At 40.5% G+C, this 19,722-nt stretch overlaps 1 protein-coding gene across 2 annotated transcripts in view; it reads right to left on the bottom strand.

Moving 5' to 3' along the window:
* LOC106068441 (Y+L amino acid transporter 2-like) overlaps positions 1–19,722 on the bottom strand; it is a 56,246-nt gene that overhangs the window by 18,853 nt on the left and 17,671 nt on the right. Inside the window, exon 1 of one of the 2 annotated variants that reach the window (XM_056040082.1) lies at positions 8,515–9,607. The exons of the other annotated variant lie outside the window; for it this stretch is intronic. Within the exon in view, the coding sequence (XP_055896057.1) occupies positions 8,515–9,019 (505 nt within the window). The 5' untranslated portion in view covers positions 9,020–9,607. Of the gene's footprint in view, positions 1–8,514; positions 9,608–19,722 lie in introns of those variants that run through there. 2 annotated transcript variants of the gene reach the window in all.

Here is a 19,722-nt window from a genome sequence, read left to right as displayed (position 1 = left end):
GTTTTATTTAAAGGGGAGAGGTCATCAGCGAGTCTCAACATATCAAGTTCAGGAGTGACTAAATGTAGAATTGATACCTATTGCGCTTGGCTATAGCATACTAGAAGATAAAAAGACTACAACCAGAAACCATTGTCACAACAAGGGGACCACGGTAAGATCGATATGAAACAGAAGAGAGAGAGAGAGGGGGGGGGGGAGAGGGAGAGAGAAGCTGGTGATGTCTAGAGATTGTCGGCTGACACACCGCTACATTTCAATTAAGTCAGACCTCTTGTGTTGTGACTGGTTTGGTATAGAGAATCATTAAGTTTCGCACTGGGTTGGTATAGGCCAGGGCATCATTACGTTTCACAGTGGCTGAGAACTGAATTAATTAGCTGTGGGGACAGACATGCAGCTACATGGAAGTAATTACAGATAGCAGTTGCCTAGTAAATAAGTCACTTTCTCACGAAAACTCCACACGTAGTGTTTAATTGAAATAACTCCACATGTACAGTTTGAGTTAAGAATATTATATGTATATTGCAGAAATTCGTTAATTAAGATCTAGATAAACTTATGTTTATATAAAAATATAAAGTGGTGGGAACTAAAGAAGAAGGGGGGGGGGATACATTTACTCCCAGAGTCCTGAACTAGAGGGCGCTCCGTTAAAATCAAATCAACGGAGCGTGTGATATTTGTTTAAAGTGTTTGCAGCTTCCAAGCAGGATGGCATTATTGATTAGTGCCAGTGTGCACTGATGTCAGTCTGTACTGTCAGACCATACGAGACATCGCACACTGGACACGGATTTGTTTTTTTCTTTTGAATGACACCATTGTTTTTGTTTTTGACAAAATTAAAGTACAACAACATGCGACGAGCATTTTTTTAAAACTCGTTCATCATTGCACCTTCACCTATCCGTCGGTCTGCAGGGCACCACACACAAGATTTGTTGACCGTCCATTCTTTTTATGCTGTCTTCCCATCGCTTTTATTTTCTCTGTCTGCCTCTTCTTCTTTTCCTGGTACTGTTCCCTGAAGGAAGGTCTTTTGCGAGTGCTGAGGACCTTGTGATTTGGTCATAGAGTTAAAGTTTGCGTCTCTTTGACAGTAGTTAGGAAATTGAGATTTTATTACTACATATGTGGTTTCAGTAAATAAATAAATCTAAATTATATTTAAATCTAAACTGATGTATTTCCATCCAAGTTTTTTTTTTTCTGAGTGTTCAGTCCGCACAGTCGAGTACAGTGGCGTAGCTAGGGTGGGGGAAGGAGGGGGGAGAATTTGAAAAACCCCCAAAATGAGTGTTTTCACATTAAAAAATTAAATATTTCGCAAAATGCAAGGGCCCCCCGAAGAGGTCAAGCCCTCACCCCCAGGCCCCTGTACGATGGAAAACTCTTAGCTACGCCCCTGGTCGAGTATCACACTGAGTATGTGTTGTGTGTAAGTTAACTGTTTGAATTTAAATTCAGCATATTTAAAAAACAACAACTTTCAATCACTAAAAAATAATATGGAGGAAATAAAAAGTTTAAGACCCAGACGAGATGGATTTCGATTAGTTCCCCCCTTTTTCGTTTCCTATAAAAGTTGGCAACAAAGGGAGGCTATCTGTTCAATTAACTAGAGTGCTGCCGAATAGAAAACGTTTTCTCAAAGTTTCCCGCTAAACATTCAAAAAAATAAACTCTATAGACTTCACAGTGGATTCCTGTTTTACTCTTTCAGTGCGGGGGGTTACTCTCAGGGGGTAACTTTGCTAGCGCCGCTGGTAACCCTGATCACCTTGCAGATTTTAGTTCGCTTAGGAAAACTCAAAATTTTTTCAATCAGAAACAGTTGACAGAAACGAAACAAGTAATGATTATAAGACATCTGTGAAAGAACGGCACTACGCTAGATTTTTCGTTTTAAGTTTTAAGGCCTCATTCCCTTTGGTGCTACGAGAGACAGTCACGTGATAGCCATCTTTGCGCACCATGCTTAGCATTTCTACAGAGTGTTACGGCCAGCGTCACGTGACACGAGCTATTTATTGCCTCCGAAAGGTACTGAGTAATGATAAGATAATGATCACAAATATTTAATTGTGTGTTGGTCAATGTGCAAGGTCAACAACTTACAGCAGACGATAATGATGTCGAAGAAGAAAACTTTTTTAAAAACTTGTAATATAAATTATAAAATTGGAAACGATGTGAATGAATATACTGTTTTAGGATTAGGGTTACAATGACCCGGTACAAAGGCCGGTCATGGACGGATAGAAATGCCCACCCTCACTGTTTCTACCGGAAGTTTGTAACCCCCCCCCCCCCCCGATGTGTGCTAAGTAGTGTTCCTCTTTCAGACCTTGCAGGCCTCAGAGTTGGCTGAGCTAAACTTCACTTGCCAACATAAATATTTTTTTGAGATCATGAAGGAGAGATAAGCGTGAAATAAAAGGAACTTTTGTGTCAAATAAGAATAGTGTAAGCACAGCCAATGACGCAATACGTTTGTCGACTATCGTCTGCTGGACAAACCCAACTTCAATCAATTCTGGATTAGACAACAACAAAGTGGACTTTAAAAAAAAAAAGGAACGTATGCAACAAGAAGCATGGTATCGATTCTAATCTCCTGGCTTAAAGATCCCACTCAATACAGAAAGATTACAAAACGAACAGTATATAGAAAGACCTTATTTATAGCAAATATCGATACCGCACATTACCAAAGTTTTCTTGTTTCCTAAGTTGAAACAAAATATTATTCATGAGGCTGGCCCACGGAAACTGTAATGTCGTCTGCTGGACGGAGGAATCCCAGGAGATGGATGGACAGTTCGTGAGGAGTGCACAGACTTTCTTGGAGTTGGAAAAAAATATCTAACCGACACGGAATTCATCTTTTAATGCCCAATACAGTAATGTATGCATGTATGTGATCCGTAGCAATATCCAGAAAAGATAATATCACTTGGTGTAAGAGTCAATGCTGCTTTTTGTTAATACATTTCTTCTCAAAGATTCAAGTTTCTACAGTGAATAGTAGATATATCAAGAAAAATTAGAAATGAACAGTTTTTATGTATTTCCGCTAAGCGAAATATCGATCTGAAAACCTTTATGTAGAGAACTTGCTACAGGATCCGAAAATCGGTCTGTTCAGCTTAAAGGTTGTATGAAAAGTCTACTTTTGCAAGTTAATTATAGATGTAGAATTATCCAGTGCATGATTGCTTAATATATAGTACACACTGTGTTTTATGTTTTCGCATTTTACTTGAAGAATTAATAGTTTTGTTTGGTAAATTAGAATTCTGTTAGTTCTTCATCAAGATTCCCGGCATGCATTAGAAATTGGGTCATCAAATTTCACTTCTGAGAGCACCTTGGCGTATTCTCATCCATATTCAGTTGTAGAAGATACATTTACTGAAGAAATTATTCCCCTTACACTTACATATCATATGATAACATGTGCAGAATAAATAAACTAGGTGATTAACACACACACAAAATCAGTTTTATTTTGGGACTGGCTTTTAGGAAAAGGAAAAGAAAATTTTCTTTACAAATGGAATACTAAAAAAAATATATAGTTTTGTTTCGCAGTGTAGAAAATAATAACTTCATTTTTCCAGTCAATATGGCGGCCAATTGTGAAAATGAAAACACAAGCCAGGTTAGAATTTCTAATTAGAAATACAGCGATTAATGCCCCATCCTCGGGGCAGGATTTACTTATGGGCTACACAAGCTGTAGCTTAGGGCCCCCCAAGAAATATTCAGCACTGAATATGATATGGGGGCTTAATAATTGGGCCCAAAATGTCACATAGCTTTAGGGCCTTGACAAGTCTCAATACGGCACTGCCCATTCTCTTGTCAGTGCAAGTGTTACACACACTTCTCTATTCCACAACTCTTTAATCAATACAAGTACATCTTCAGTACACTTTTGATTAATACAACGTTATGGCACGATTAGGAATTACTGATTTGTTTCGTAAAAACAGGCAAAGTTTTGACCGTGAGACAATGACGCAACTAGTAAAAACAAGAACAGGAATTGAAGACATTCGACGGTTCCCTTCGTTATTAGTTAACTTATTCGACATTCAACATCAGCGTCGACTAACCCAGGGAGGAAAATATAAAAAAAAAAAGCTGGGAAACGTGAAGGCGGGGAGATGGGGGCAGACACAACGGCAACAAAACTGACCTAATTCTCTATCTTAACATTCCGCTATCAACAACTTTATTTATCAATTCATAATATCGCCCATTAAAAAAAAATGTCTGACTTGTTCCAAACATTGGTTGGATTCACAGACGAGACGATGCAGACGACACTATAATATTTTTTTTCCTAATTTCTTGGGAGTGAAGATTGCAAAATGCCCGGATTAGTTTAGTTCGCGGCAGAGCAATGGATGCCAAGGCAGGGACACTCACTACGCCCTGATATAGAACTCGGAGACGTGCTTTCAACCGGTGGGGAATGGGGCGTGGGAGGACTGATTAAGTCAATGTGTAAATAGCCACAAGCACGAATCAGCACGCGTAAATTAGGACCAGCTCGTGGGCAGGCATTAATAAAAGATTAAAGTGAGTCCAATTTTTGTTAAAGCTCTTTCATGCCTGATTCATTTAATTAGAAGTGCAGGCTTTAACTTAACTAAACAAAAATGAAGGCGCAGAGCAGTAATTAGAGCTTGACTGCTACTCCTCAAAGTCTTAGCACGTTTTGTGGTCACTTTTAATCTTTAGAGCGTGTAATGTCTTTCAAATTACTAGAGCAGACCCACCTTACACCGAAGTCTGGATGCGCCTTTATTTCATACACTTGCAGTGCATTCAAAATTGGGTTGCGATATCGGAAAAAGGGGGGGGGGGGGGGATTTCTTAACTCTTTCTCTCCGAACTGACGATACCAGCGTTGATTCTACCAGAATGTGGTAAATAATTACGGAGAGAAAGAGTTAAGATACATTATTTGTCTCTCCCCCCCCCCCCCCCCCCCAAATATATTACCACCACCTAAAATCTCATAACATTTTGGTAAGTTGGTTCAAACTTTCTTCAAGGCCACATTTGTACACACAGATAGACGTGCAGCTAATGAGGATGTGAATGATCTAATTAATTACTTGGTCAATCTGACAACATTTTTGTTAAATTTCCACTGTTTCTGTCCGTACAATAGAAGTAGATCCAACAGACTACTGCCCCGTCTGCTAGTGCCTTTTTGAGCCGTCAGCTACAATGTGTTGGACGTCCTGTGTGGCGCGAATATCTCATAGTCTGCATGTGCAGCGCAGAGATGGACCCCCCCGAGGCCAGTCATAACTTCCCTCCTAGACGTCTGCTCGGTCGTGTGGTGTAGACACTTTGGGGGCCCTAGTGTTGACACTTCGCAGAAAGGTCAGCCTCCCATCCAATCACGTTTGTTTCCCTCCTGCACACGTATTTAGAGAGTATGTCTTCCTCTTCTGACAGAAACCTAATCCTGCGTTTGCTCACGTAGTCCTTTGACCTACACCAAATGTAAAAGACGCCAATTAATAATAAATGAAAATAATGACCAAAGCCACTATCTGGATCTTGGTTTAACTTTTACTCCCAATCTAGGTATTAATTGTAAACAACAATAGAACATTGTTTCCACAATACAAAGAGATCATTGCGCGATCGTTCTCGTAACCAAACAACACCACAAGTTAATGCGCCAAAAACATTTGAAGCACATTCTTAAGCCGCATAATTATCCCCTAGATCTAGTTCACCGTGTCAGTCTCATTTATTTGCACACCAAAATTTCCGGGGAGTCCCGCTAGTTGAACTAACACCGTTTGTGGCATGCTGTCCCGAATCCCAACTCCCGAGCAAAAAAAAAAAAAAAAAAGAATCCACTATTAATTCATTATGTTTAGAATTTCGCTGCCATTTGAATTTCAGATTTCCGCAAATCATGCATAATGTAGTGGCCCGATCGTGTGATGTCTGACAGGGGTTACTTGGTTCAGGTCAAGTTGGCCTTTATCTAACTGGTGGATGGCCATGGAGTTTAAAACTTCAGCTAGTAAGAATAACTTATCAAAGTTCGCCTGAGGCCAACGTCATTCCAGGTCGCAGGAGGTCATCGCGACCGCCAAATGCGAATGACTTGGTGGGAGCTATAAAGCTCGCCGTTTAAGAACCATTGTTCGGTAATAACGTGTTCCATACATACAAGATGTTAAAATACAGCACATAGATCTACATAGGATTAAGAGATATAGCAAAGATGATAAAATACCGGTACAGCATGTAAATAATATTAAGAGATCTTATCTTATAAACTACAGACGTTACTTCAGAAGAGAAGATAATAAGGCGCGAAACGTGTCCGTTGTTAATCTAGTTGTACACGCTAATAAGAGACTTGAACTCTGATAGGTTGGTTATTCCATTTCATGCTCTAACGGCACTAAGAATAAAGGGCACTTGTACGAATAAGCCCCATTTGGGGCAGTTGTTTGAGACAAACATCTATAAAAAAGCTAACAAGATCCTCGAAATAAAGAATCACTCTTTGTGTCAGGATTTTGTGATTTTACCATCACAAAAGAGATACAAGACACCGATGGCAAAGACTAACAGACACAAACACTCTTGTGTTCCCCTGGCAATCAAATCATTAAATAAGAACAATCTGGTATAAACTCTGTCACATGTAAATTATGGCGTGAATGTACACTTTGGTTTCTTATAGTTAAAATGTTTTTGTTTGGTGTAATGCACAAATTGTAAGACAAATTTCCATAAGGACAATAAAGATTATTATTATTATTATTATTATTATAGAGCAATAAGAAATGAACATTTATCTAAGTGTCTTTCCGAGTATTTTGTTAGTTTTTATACTTTGACAAATAAAGTTAACTTTTTAGTCTTCTGTCCTGATAGAAGAGTAAAAAATGTAGCGCAGAAATAAGATAAAGCGATATTATTCTCATTTCAAGTGGGCGTTACAGCATGTATTTGGTAAAGCCCATATCACGTCAACAGAATGAATTATCAAATAAAAACACCGAAACGAAAAAAAGACGATGTTTTAGGACTCTCACCAGACGAGACTTAAGAGCAAATTTAACTTCGCTTTTTTTTTCGTTAAAGGCGCTCTTCTGTGTCGCAGTGGATTAATGTCTAGCGTTCATTGATTTCTTGTGTGTAATCTAATTACGCACTGAGAGTCGCGTCTTCAATAAACAATGGTCAAGACAAGCTGATGGCGCGCTAACCGTTCCTCGGGTCGGGAACGAGAACAGAAGTGCAAGACGAGGGGAAAAGACAAACCACTTCTTAACTCTTTCTCTTCGTAATTATTTACCACATTTTGGTGGAATCAACGCTGGTATCGTCAGTTCGGAGAGAAAGAGTTAACGGATAGACGCAGCTAAAACACCACGAGCGTGACACCGGAGAAGGCCAGAGTGTCAACAGACTGACCAGTCAGTGGCAGTGTGTTGACACACTCAGCGCTAAACATCCGGTCGTGACTTTTCCTAGGCTGGCTGACAAGAAACAAACAAATGGCGGTTAGGAAAACGCAAAGAAAAACAAAAACTATGCAGAAGTGCTGCACCAAACAAAGATATGATATTTTTCACGTAACCTCCTCCGATGAAAATGTTCTAACAAGGTATGAGCATATTAAATATACCCAGCTAAACCAATGCGCAGCTGATGTTTGGATATAGATGTAAATACATGTTTTACATTTAAGTTTTGTGAAGTGTGATAAATATCTAACAAATAAATGTTAAGGTGGGAATGGAATATGAGCCAGGTATAGACCACATCGCCAGTAATGTGACATGTATTTATTTACTAATGATCCAGAACCGAATTTTACAAATCGATACATTGCTAGTATTGTAAAATATTTACTGATTTATAATTTGGCGCCAAATAATTAGAAGAATGAATGGTAAGTATACATTACTCTAGACCAGGGGTTCTCAACCTGTGGGTCGCGACTTCCTTGGGGGTCGATTGACGATTTGCCAGGGGTCGCCAAAGACCATTGAAAAAAAATGGATTGTTACTGTCTATTCTTCTATAGCTGTGTGTGTGTGTGCGGAGGGAGGGTCGCGGCTAAGTTGGGGATTGTACAAAGGGGTCGCCGAGCATAAAGGTTGAGAACCGCTGCTCTAGACCATTGTTTCCCAAAGGTGGGCGCGGCAAGACTTTGGAGGGGGTACGCGTTGCACATCATTAACTATGCTGATTTTTAATACCTATTTTATTACGTTTTGTTAGTAAATTAAAGTGGGGGGGGGGGGGCAAGGGGTACTCGGCATTACACAAATTATAAAAGGGGTACACATAGTTCAAAAGTTTGGGAAACACTGATCTAGACTATACTGGTACTCGCTATAAAATCTACAACACAATTAAACTTATTTATCAGAATAGCTCTACTGAATTGTTTGGCGCACAAAGCTTGTCAACAGTTCATTCCTTTAGTAGGGCATCACTTACCTATACAAATTACAGCCAGGAGCGTAACTCCCAGCCCAGGTTGCTGGCACCCGGGAAACAGCGGCTCTATGACGTACTGGGCGAACGTTAGGGCGACTATGGCGGTGGTGCAAGGGCGGACAATGATGCACTCCACCCACAGGCGGATGAACGCCACGAACGGGCCAAACGCCTCGTACATGTACGCGTAGTCCGCCCCGGACCGAACGATGGAGGTCCCCAGCTCGGCATAGCAGTAGGCCCCGATCATGGAGTAGAGGCCGCACAGAAGCCAAATGATGATCGACATGCCCACGCTCCCGGCATGGGCCAACACGCCCCTGGGGCTCACGAAGATGCCCGAGCCGATGATGCAGCCGACGATGACGGTTACCCCGTTCAGCAAAGACAGCGTGGGTTTCAAACCGACCCCGCCGCTGCTGTCCTCCTCAGACTCGGCCTCCTTGGCCTTCGCGCCGTTCCTCTCCTGGAGAAGTGTTCCCATTGCAGGCTCGGCTTTGGCCATGGCTCTAGATCTAGTCCGATTCGTGTCCTTTTAATCCAATATTATTTAGAATCCAGTGGATGAAGTTATAATCCAAGCAGGACAATCCATGCTTTACCTAGACGATATCTTAATCCAAAAGCGAAATGTACCGAACAGAACAGCGCAATCCAGTGCACAAACCAAATTATTACAAGTAGTCTTTCAGGAACACAAATACGTTTAAGACACTCTACATCTACACCACGTGGATCCGGTGTAAGGCCTTAGTCTGTTAAAACGGTGCCTGTCATGCGCGACGCATCTACGTTACACACGCGCAACACATTAAGCCAGGGAATAAAAATGCAGCCGATGCAATGAATAGCTTACGGAACACATTCAGCAACACGGCACTGCCATACGGTCAGTGGGCACTCACGGCCAGGCAGTGACCGCAGACATGCAATACACGCGTAATTCCGTGACGTGGAGCACATAACGTTGTCCGTAATCCGACACTATCAGCTGCCGTTATCTCGGAAGGGGCGGGAACTTCATAAAGAGGACAGTGAGACAGACAACAGGAGAGGACAACGACGAAGTGGAAACGAGGTTACCACCAACAGACAGATGTTGTTTTTTCTCTCTATTATAATCATTTTTAGGTCACCTAGTCACGTGGGACGCTAGGCTATGTACTAGTGTAAAAAAAAATATATCACAGTACAAATTCTGTCTACAACACCGGCGTGTTTAATCAATTAGCGGCGAGGCCACGAAACATTTAACCCATGCTTTGATGCTGATTTGTTTGCTTGTGGATGAAAAACTAAATAAGCACGCCAATTAGTAATCAATTAAACCGAGAAATATCTTCTAAGTTAAACCCAGTCCCCCAAGTCAAACAACATTCGCTAAGTTACAACTTTTTCTTGCTATCAAGTATTCAAATCCTTTAAAGAAATGTGACCCTTACACGAGGAAGTCTAATGCATTCTAACGAAGCGATTAAACTATTAATTAGTTCTTCAAATGAAATTGAAGTTCAGATAATAAATGTAGCAAGAAATATATTATTGTGATATATAAATCACATTTCAATGTATACGCCTTTATTTAATTTGTTTTTATAGAATTAGGCCAAGGTCGTTGTTTGCATGCAAAGGTTGCAGAAGATGAAGGCCTTCTTGGCGCAAACTGATTTTTTTCCCCCTCTAGACAAGCGCAGGGCCGGATTTACCTATAGTATAGGCAGCACAACGTTTAACTGAGGGCCCCCAAGAAATATTTAGTACTGATATATAATACCTGGAATTATTAGGGTTCCAGAAGGGCAAAATATCTTAAATGTTAGGGCCTTTTCGAATCTAAATACCGGTATGATTACATAGCCATGGAATACTTTGATATCTACTCATTTGACTGGTTTTGAAGATAAAGTGGGTTAGAGTGATGGATTGTATAGCTAAATCACCAAGACAGTGGTGTCTTTTCTATTGATGGTATGAAGACTAAATCAATGGTGTTATTGAAACTTTGTGATCTAGCTCCTAATGGCTGCGTGGTCGTGCGCTAAGCGTGGAACTGTCTTTCAGTCGTCTCTATTGTCCCGGGTTCAGACCCTGCCCGATGTCATCCCCAGTCGTACTGCGGGAGGGGCTAGAATGTACATTATCTTTAATGACCATCCAAAACCAGTAACATAACATTCGACGGCTCGTCCAACCACACATACTGGCTTATCTCAGTTTAAGACCAAAACAGAGCTTACATTGAAACTTGAAATACTTTTTGAAAGAAAATAAACTGAAATGTTTGATTACACTTTCAAATTGATAAAAACTCTTAATACCTAACATACATTTTTGGAACATACAATATTATGATTTCACCCCCATTTTTAAAATAGCATTGCCGATACGTTGAGGCAGCCCGGAACAAATGAAAAACGGAAGCTGTACAATTTGGTGATAATGTCAATAAATAAACACATCAATCCTTTTTCTTATCACGTAGAGACTAAAGAGGTTACATCCGGTCAACAGAAATGACAAGTGATTCAGGAATCTTTACGCTCGACTTACATGCCTCACCCACAACTCTGGTAAGGAACTCGCTGACCAGGATGTTTACTTCTGGTGTTCTGTGTACTAAGACAATATCTACTACCGTGGCTACCACTGACACATGTTCCCACTAGGAAGTCTGCCTGGTCGTGTGGTTATGCGCTCTGGGCTGTCGCCTCTATGGTCTGAGGCTCGAACCCTTGCCTACTACTATCCACAGCAGTTCTAATGGACGTTTGGGCTACGATGTGATGATCTTCAATTCTTAACCAACAGCCGAAACTTCTTCTACTTATTGTCATAAGAGTAGAGTCTATGATTCCAACTGCGTGCCTGAACAAACTTCTGTCTGGGGAAGATCCAAGCAGATGTAAATTATTAAATACCTATTACCGATAGCTCATATCCCAAGGCGCTCTGAGGTCAATGGCCAAGCACACCAGGGAAACTCGCCATATTCGTTCTCTGTACCACATCAGCCGTGCAGGACTCAGCCATAAGAACGGTCATTTGAGGAAAGTGAGTGAATAGTGACATGTTCGTTGGGACTTTCTTCCATCCTCGCCAGTGCAATGGAATCGGTCCTCAGACACCCCAACGGGGTCTATTTTTTTTTTTTTTTTTTTTTTTTTTTTTTGCTTTCCTATTAGCTTAGTCGTCTCATCTAAGGACCGTTTCCACCCGAGAACCACTTTGAGGCCATCCGAAACATGGAAATGAAACGTACGTTTGAACCGATCCTCAGATCTAAATAATACGCAAACCGGGACAGTATCAGCTTCAACCATAGCAGCAAACAATAAACAAAACAAACAAAAAACATCTCATTCAAATAAATTAAAGAATCAACAGAACACATCTTACGAACACTTTCACCCCATGCCCCGGATTCTACAACGGTTTCTGTTGGGGGGAATGCACGAATTTAAATAAGAACCACGTGGTTACGCGACCTTTGAACTTAGCGGTCAAATCACCGGAAATACACTTTAAGATTGAAAGCCTCTTCAAAGGACACTGCCTCCGTTTTTTATTTAAATTTTATCTAGATCTTTGTATTCTTAAACTCTCAAAGAGCTAGACACACTACTGTTTCTCTTCCCCTTACCAATAATGGAGATCAATGTGTAGTTCATTGTTCTTTCCATCAGAAGGTATTGAAGACTGTTTAGAAGTCAAATAAATTAGCGCTAACTAAATGCTCAACATTATAAATTACCAAAAACTTCATGCCAAGAACAACTTTCTTCGGGCTCAAAACTAAAGTTTGAGACCCCGTCACATTATACAGATAATTTATGCAGATAGCGGTTGGATATTTAAACAGCTCTTAAAGAAAGTTGAAATATGTGATAACTGGTGTTAAAGAGATAACTCGTGCAAACTTAACAGCCATCCTTGAAGAGTAATCTTTCCTAGATAACAACAGAGGTGACCGTTTCAATGACCTCCCCCATTCGTTCCAGTTGTTATGTAATAATAGTTTGATCAAAAGGATGATTTCAGACTCAGCATTAAAAATATTAGTATTGATTATCGTTGTTCATAGTGGCCTTTGGGCAGAGACATCCGGACTGGTCAGTGCCACAGGAGAGTAGCACCGACAGGACTACAGCAGCGACGGACACAACCTAAAGATCTAATTCCATTGTTTGTGTGCGGAGTTGGGGGGTTGGGAAATGGGGAGGGGGGGGGGGACGGCATACCAGAGCTATCGGCCAATCAATCCTCGATGAAAGAAAAGAAATAGAGTGAACAAAATTGAATTAAGTCTGGCAAAACGAGTTCGGACAGAACAAAAAAAACAAGACACCGCGGATTCAATCAGGTTGTGGTAGGATTCACATATGGGGAGGGGTGTGTGTGGTAGTAGCAGACGAATACTTGTATTGATATCATTATGGTATACAATTGTTGATATCATTATAGCGTACACATGTTAAATATGTGATATCATTATAGCGTACACATGTTAAATATGTGATATCATTATAAACAACTTTCAAGTTTGAATGTTGCAATAGGCTTGGTATCTTGTAGTTGTGTGCTGGATATCTTGACTTTGACAGATTACTCAAAATGTTGGAGTTTCTTGTACGGGTGTATCAGATGCGTTTAAAACTATTAGGAATAGAAAAGAACTATCACACGAGCAAGATGAAAGACTTAGTTCAGACCGTTATATACATTGGATAAAGTTCAATGCATAAAGGCCCTTGTCTCTGTCTTAACTCTTACAGTGCGGCGTTACTCTCAGCAAGTAAATTCCGGAAAGCTTCATTTTTTTTTTTCCCTATCAAAATAATTTGCACTGAAAGAGTTAAGGGTGTTTATACATTGGGGATTGGGGTCCATTAGTGAACAAAACGATAGAACGACAACACGACACACCAAATGTTTAGAAATAATGAACACACGAAACATTGGAGATTTGTATTTATGGGAGCCAATCTCAAAGTAGCTACTAGCGTGTCGGTGTAACCAGTGTACGGAATATGGACGTTCTAATACAGCGGTTCTCAACCTTTTAAGCTAGGCGACCCCTTTTTTACTATCCCTCCACTCTGCGCGACCCCCCCCCCACACACACACATACAGCAATAGAAGAATAGACAAAATACAATCCATATTTTCGATGGTCTTAGGCGAAGCCTAAGACAAATCGTCAATCGACCCCTCAAGGGGTCGCGACCCACAGGTTGAGAACCCCTGTTCTAATAAGTGATACGCTACGAGTTTTAAAAATCACATAATATGCGTTCACTTTGTAGAAATGCAGAATCTTATTCCCAATTTTACCACAAATAGTTGGTAACTATAATCTTTTAATATCGCGTCCTTGACCTTTATTTTTTTTAATTTATTATAAAAGCTCTCTGAATTTTTCTTTACATTTTCCAAGAGTTCAAATCAGATAAGAACACAGATAAGATTGTGAAGGGAAACTCACAGGTGGACATCTTGGAACTGTTCAGGCGTTTTAACACAAGCAGAAATTTTCACGGCCTCCCCTACCCCCTTGACACAGCTACGCCTATGTCAACCTTCTCATGCCATCGAGAAAGATACAAAAGAAGAAGACCACGAAATGGCTCAATATGACAAGGAGGATTGTGGGATCGATACACTGCACTGGGCTTATGCGAGTGACTTCTGTCATCACCAATACCTCCATAATGTGGGGGCGGGGGGATGCCAGATTTTATTTTCCACCTGATATGATCAGAAGCACTTAGGGGCTAATGGAAGAAATAGTGAAATGGGGGAGGTTGTTTTTTTTTTATTATTTATTTTTACTACCTCCCTGGTTTTGACAGCGTCAAGTAGAGGGGGGGGGGCAGGCAGTTTGGTAGGTGGGTGATGGCGCTCTGGCCTGCCCCAGCACTAGGTGACATTAATGGGTAGTTTATTGTCCGACAGGTGTCACTTGTAAGTGTGAGCTGGTCGGTACAGGGGGGGGGGGGGACACTGCTCAGCTTTATACCTCCGAGGTAGGACCAGGTTTAACACCTGAATGATGGCGACACGCCAAGCACGATGGGATACGGTGAGCCATGCTGTTTAGTGACACAGCGCTCACTGCATTGACCTGAATATAGATTGTTTGTTAACCCTTGCACACCTGAGGGAAAGGTCGAACGCGATGATTTTATTGAACAGCACGCAAGAAGTAAGTGTCTGCGTTGCTTTAGCTACTTCGTAGAGCTAGGTATTAATAAAGTGAAGTCGCCCTCTGAGGACCCTCGCGTTTCGGATTACGTCACGCGGTGTTTAGAGCAAGAGCGTGGAAAGCCATTGGGAAAGGGGGGGGAGGTTTTCTGGCCCCCTCTTGCCCTTTCTTGACACATAAATTATAGATCAAACCACGACTTTTTTTACACCACGACCACGACTCTTTCTCTCCGTAATTATTTACCACATTCTGGTGGAATCAACGTTTGTATCGTCGGTTAGGACAGGGGTCGGCAACCTGCGGCTCGCGAGCCACATGCGGCTCTTTGCCTGTGAAGCTGCGGCTCTTTAGTTCCATTCGAAAATATTAATTATTTTATTGCCTGTGAAGCTGCGGCTCTTTAGTTCCATTCGAAAATATTAATTATTTTATAGAAACATTTTTTAAAATAGTTCTGAAATGTTTTAAAGAGCATTAGGCACCGATTCTATTTCTTAGCCACTTGTACTCGCTTTTCACCACATCCTTTCCCCGTGACACGCGTCGTCAATGTCGTCAGTCCGTCGGAAGCTCTCGAATTACTCAGTCGCGGGATGTTTTTATGTAGGTTTTAATTCTCTTTCGACGCAAGACCAATTGGCATTTTCACCACTCGATTTGGCTGTGACGTATAGTGTGTTGTTTTAAATAATTGAGTTTTAAGAACTTAGAAGGGATTATCTTCTCAAAGTTAGAAGCAATCTATCAGTAACGCTAATCTGGTAGACTTTGCGGTACCACTGGAAATTGCACAAAAAGGCAATCCATTTACAGATGGTGAGTATGTCAAGACTGCTTCCTGCAGGCATCTGAAGAACTGTTTCGTGATTTCAAAAAACAAACCATAAATCTTGAAAAAAAAAAGATTTGTCACTATTCGCTAAAACAGTGCAAGATAAAATATCTAAAATGTCTTCAAATGTAACATATTCAAGGGTGGAAGATATTCAGCTTCTGTCTTATCACTTGCTGTGGATGATTCTTGCGACATATACACAGGGTACAAGTTGCCCTTTCTGTCAGGAATATGTCTTCCCAAGTTCCAAAAGAAGAACTTCTAGAATTGCTACCACTCCCAAGACAAACTAAAGGGGAAGATAGAATGCCGTGCAAGAATACATTGAAGACAATAAGATCGATTTAAATAAAATCATTTCAAAAGCAACTTATGGAGCCAGAATATGACAGGAAAAAAAAGGGACAACAACGATTCTTCGAAACAAAATAAACCATGGAATTCTTACGTTTCACTACATAATACACCAAGTAGCGCTTTGTGCCCAAAACAATTCAGTCCGAAATAGTTAAGGTCATAAATTTGGTAATCAGGATTGTTAACAGCATCTTGTCAAAAGCCTTCTACCATCGTCAGTTTCAAGACTTCTTAAAAGAAATGGTGACTCGGTATTCCGACCTCCTTCTTCCCAATTAAGTGCGAGGGCTTTCCAAAGGTTGAAACGTTTTGCTTTGCCTTTGTGCTTGAATGAAATAAATACATTTCTAAATGAAAAAGGCGTTAACCACCCTGAATTAGAGAACGACTAATAGTTGCAAAAAGTTTACTTTATGGTGGATATAACAGAAAAGTTAAATAAGCTGAATCTAAAACTGCAAGGAAAGGGAAACATAGCCTATGTTTTGGTAGAAGAAATTGTTTTTTTTTTTTAATAAAAAAATAATTTTTTTTACAGAAGATATTCAGAGCAGTAAGTTACTTCATTTTCATGTCTAAAGCAGTATCGCGATAAAATCAGTTATAAAAAAAATCAAAGATGAGTTTCTTGACAGATTTGAGCAGTTCAAAACCAACAAAACTATTCAAGCATTCCTGGTGCACCATCTCAACACAAATAGTAACGAAATCTACATCAACACATATGATTTGATGCTGGATCAAATGCAATTACTCGATTTAAAAAGTAAAGCTTTGTGGGGTAGAAAGTTTAGAGTTAAAAAGCAAGTTGGAAGTGTTGGAGGTCTAGAAATGTAGTACGTAACGCAACAAAAAAATGGAAAGCTTTAAAAGGAATGCCGCGAGTTGATTCTGCGCATGGTATAATCTTCCAGATTTCTATAAAGTTGGTGAAGAAGTTGGCATTTGGAATGCTGACTATCTTTGGATTGACATATTCGTGCGAGCAAGCGTTCTCTGGCTGGAATATAATTAAAAGAGAAGTATGAAAACAACTAATACATGGAAATCCGGAGTTTCAAACTAAAAACAAGTTATGAGCCAAATTATCCAAACTATCTAAAACCTTTGCAAAGCCATCGCTCCCATTGCATTTATTTGCTCAATTGTTTTTTTTTATTGAAGAATAAATAGTGTGAGTACTATTTATAGTTGGCAGGCGAGAAAAAACGTTTGTGGCTCTTTTAAAACTTTGAAATTTTGTAAATTGTACTTTTTGGCTCTTACGACTCAGAAGGTTGCCGACCCCTGGGTTAGGAGAGAAAGAGTTAAAGTAAGTTGACGTGGTTTATGGGGTAGAAAAAAATATTTTCATTCACAACTTGTTTATTTTTTACCTCTACCCCTGTTCTAGAGCGCATGCGCGAGCTTATGATGTAACCCGGAGGAAAGTAGGGCGGATGTTTTTGGTTGTGTGTGTACGCTGAAGAGTTTCTGATGAAACCATGAGATGGTCTGACGTAATCCGAGTACATCAAAATGGTGAGAAACGTTGAAGAGAGACAAGCGGCAGACGTGAGACAGAAAGAACATGTTGAGTTAGGTTTTGTTTGAAGTATCATTCATTTGTGTTTTACATTATATCTACTTTCAAGTTTGAGTCTCTGTAACTTATAAATACAATTTGTATTCAGTCTGTTTAGAAAAAAAAGTTTGTTCAAGTCTATTTAACTAAGAATTTACTACGACTAGCTGTTTGGAGCAACAAACAAAAGACCGAATGTTGTACAAACTGTTTGGAGCAACAAAACAAAGACCGGATGTTGTACTAACTGTTTGGTGAAACAAGCCAAAGACCGAATGTTGTACTGTTTGGAGCAACAAGCCAAAGACCGGATGTTGTACAAACTGTTTGGAGCAACAAGCCAAAGACCGGATGTTTATACATACATTACTAACTACAGCTGCACAAGAAAGACACCAAAACCTTTTAGTATAGAGATATTTCATGTCTCGTCCTTGCTAATCTAAAACAAAACAAATCCATATTTATAAGAACCTGGCCTTTCTATTTGCATATTGTTTTTGAAAATTACAGTTCTATTTCCGCTTGGACCACAGGAATGATCACAATCGACCCGTTTCCGGCTACGTATTCACATAATCGGACGAAAGCTGTCAATCTCATAATTTATAATCAAAAAAATTTTCTAAGCTGAGATGTCAATGGCCGGGGGGTGGGGGAGGAGTTCTTCCAATAAATGTGTTTTAGATTCCCTCCCGTGATAGAAAGAAGATTGGGGGGGGGGGGGTATTTGCAGTCAGACGAACTTAATCTAAGCCACTAGATATGAAGGGTACTCGGCAATGACTTTGACTCTCGTAATAGACGATGCCTTGGCCTAGTTTCTGAGTGTGAAATCAATTATGGAATAACATTTGAAATTGGCCTGTAAAAACTTTTGCCCCATTGAAGTCAAGGATGAAAGACGGTTGCGTATAGTCAATGCAGGGGAAGGTCAAACAAAACTTGATTTTTTTGTGTTTATTTAGTTGTAGGTATTTGGGTTGGACGCTAGGAATATTTTTTTGTTTCTGTTCATTAAACACTAATTAAAGCTACGCGTGTCGATGATTCGCAGCGGCTACAGCGCATGCCCCCTTACTAAAGCATCCCTTGTGACCTAAAGGGCATCTGCTTCTATGGCCGACAGTTATAGACGGTGTCATGTGGCCAGCAAATCGACCATCCTCATTTACTATTCCCAACTAATGTCAGCACACCCATCAGATTTTGGTGGACTCAGGGGGGATCCTAAGAATCCCGAAATTCAAAATCCCAGTCTTCACCGGGATTCGACCCCGAGACCAAAAAACGCTTTCCCACTCCGCCACTATCTAAAGCCCCAGACACACGGACCCAACCCAGTTAGCCCCAGGCCACCAACAAAAGCGTCGCTACATGTGTGGTGAAATGAATGATTGCCCACAGGATGGTGGGGTGGGGTGGATGAGATGCTGACGTTGCAGACCGACTAGGTTCAAGCCCGATCAACCCCACGATAAAAGCTCAAGACGAAGGTCAAAGTTCAAGTGACAACCGCACAGCAATAAAAATTAAAGATACAATTTTGTTGTCACGCAGGTAAAGCAGGTCCACGGACTCCATATTTTAAATGGTAGACAGTCGGAGGCGACCTTAACAGTAAGCGGAGAGCCCTGGGCGAGTGTCTGGCGAGTGTCAGGCATAACCTTTAATCTAACTCCAATACCATGCACTGAACCATTATCTTCAAATACAAAATACAAAAATCTAATAAAATACTCAGAAAGACACAATCGTCGTTCCATATGCTAGGACAAATCTGTACAAATGCGCCTTCTTCCCTAGTTCTATTAGAGCATGGAATGGGTTGCCTGAGCCAGCCAAGAGAAATTAAGTCATTGGTCAAAATGCATGACTAGATGCGTGACGCGTAGGACGTAATCATCTTCTTTTCGGAAGTAGTGTCTGTATTATATAAGATAAGACATAGCTTTCATAGTTATTGGTATAGATGTAGGAAAGGTTTCATACGCATTGAATAATAAGTCCACTCTATTTAAGGAGACCCGTTTTCTAATAAATCACTACACTGTAGTTCAGTCACCCGCCCCTCACCGCCTTACATTATGGAGATATTGGTAATGACAGAAGTCAGTCGAATAAGCCCAGCGAAGTGTATCGATCCCACAATCCTCCTGACCATATTGAGCTTTTTTTTGTGTGTGATCTTATGTCTTAATGGTCACTATTGGTTAAGTCAAAATAGATTGAATGGCAGAAGACAGT

The sequence above is a fragment of the Biomphalaria glabrata genome, chromosome 9, assembly GCF_947242115.1.
Source record: "Biomphalaria glabrata chromosome 9, xgBioGlab47.1, whole genome shotgun sequence".
Lineage (NCBI taxonomy): Eukaryota > Metazoa > Mollusca > Gastropoda > Planorbidae > Biomphalaria > Biomphalaria glabrata.
Note: the sequence above shows the minus strand (reverse complement) of the source record. Positions and strands in the feature narration are given on the sequence as shown.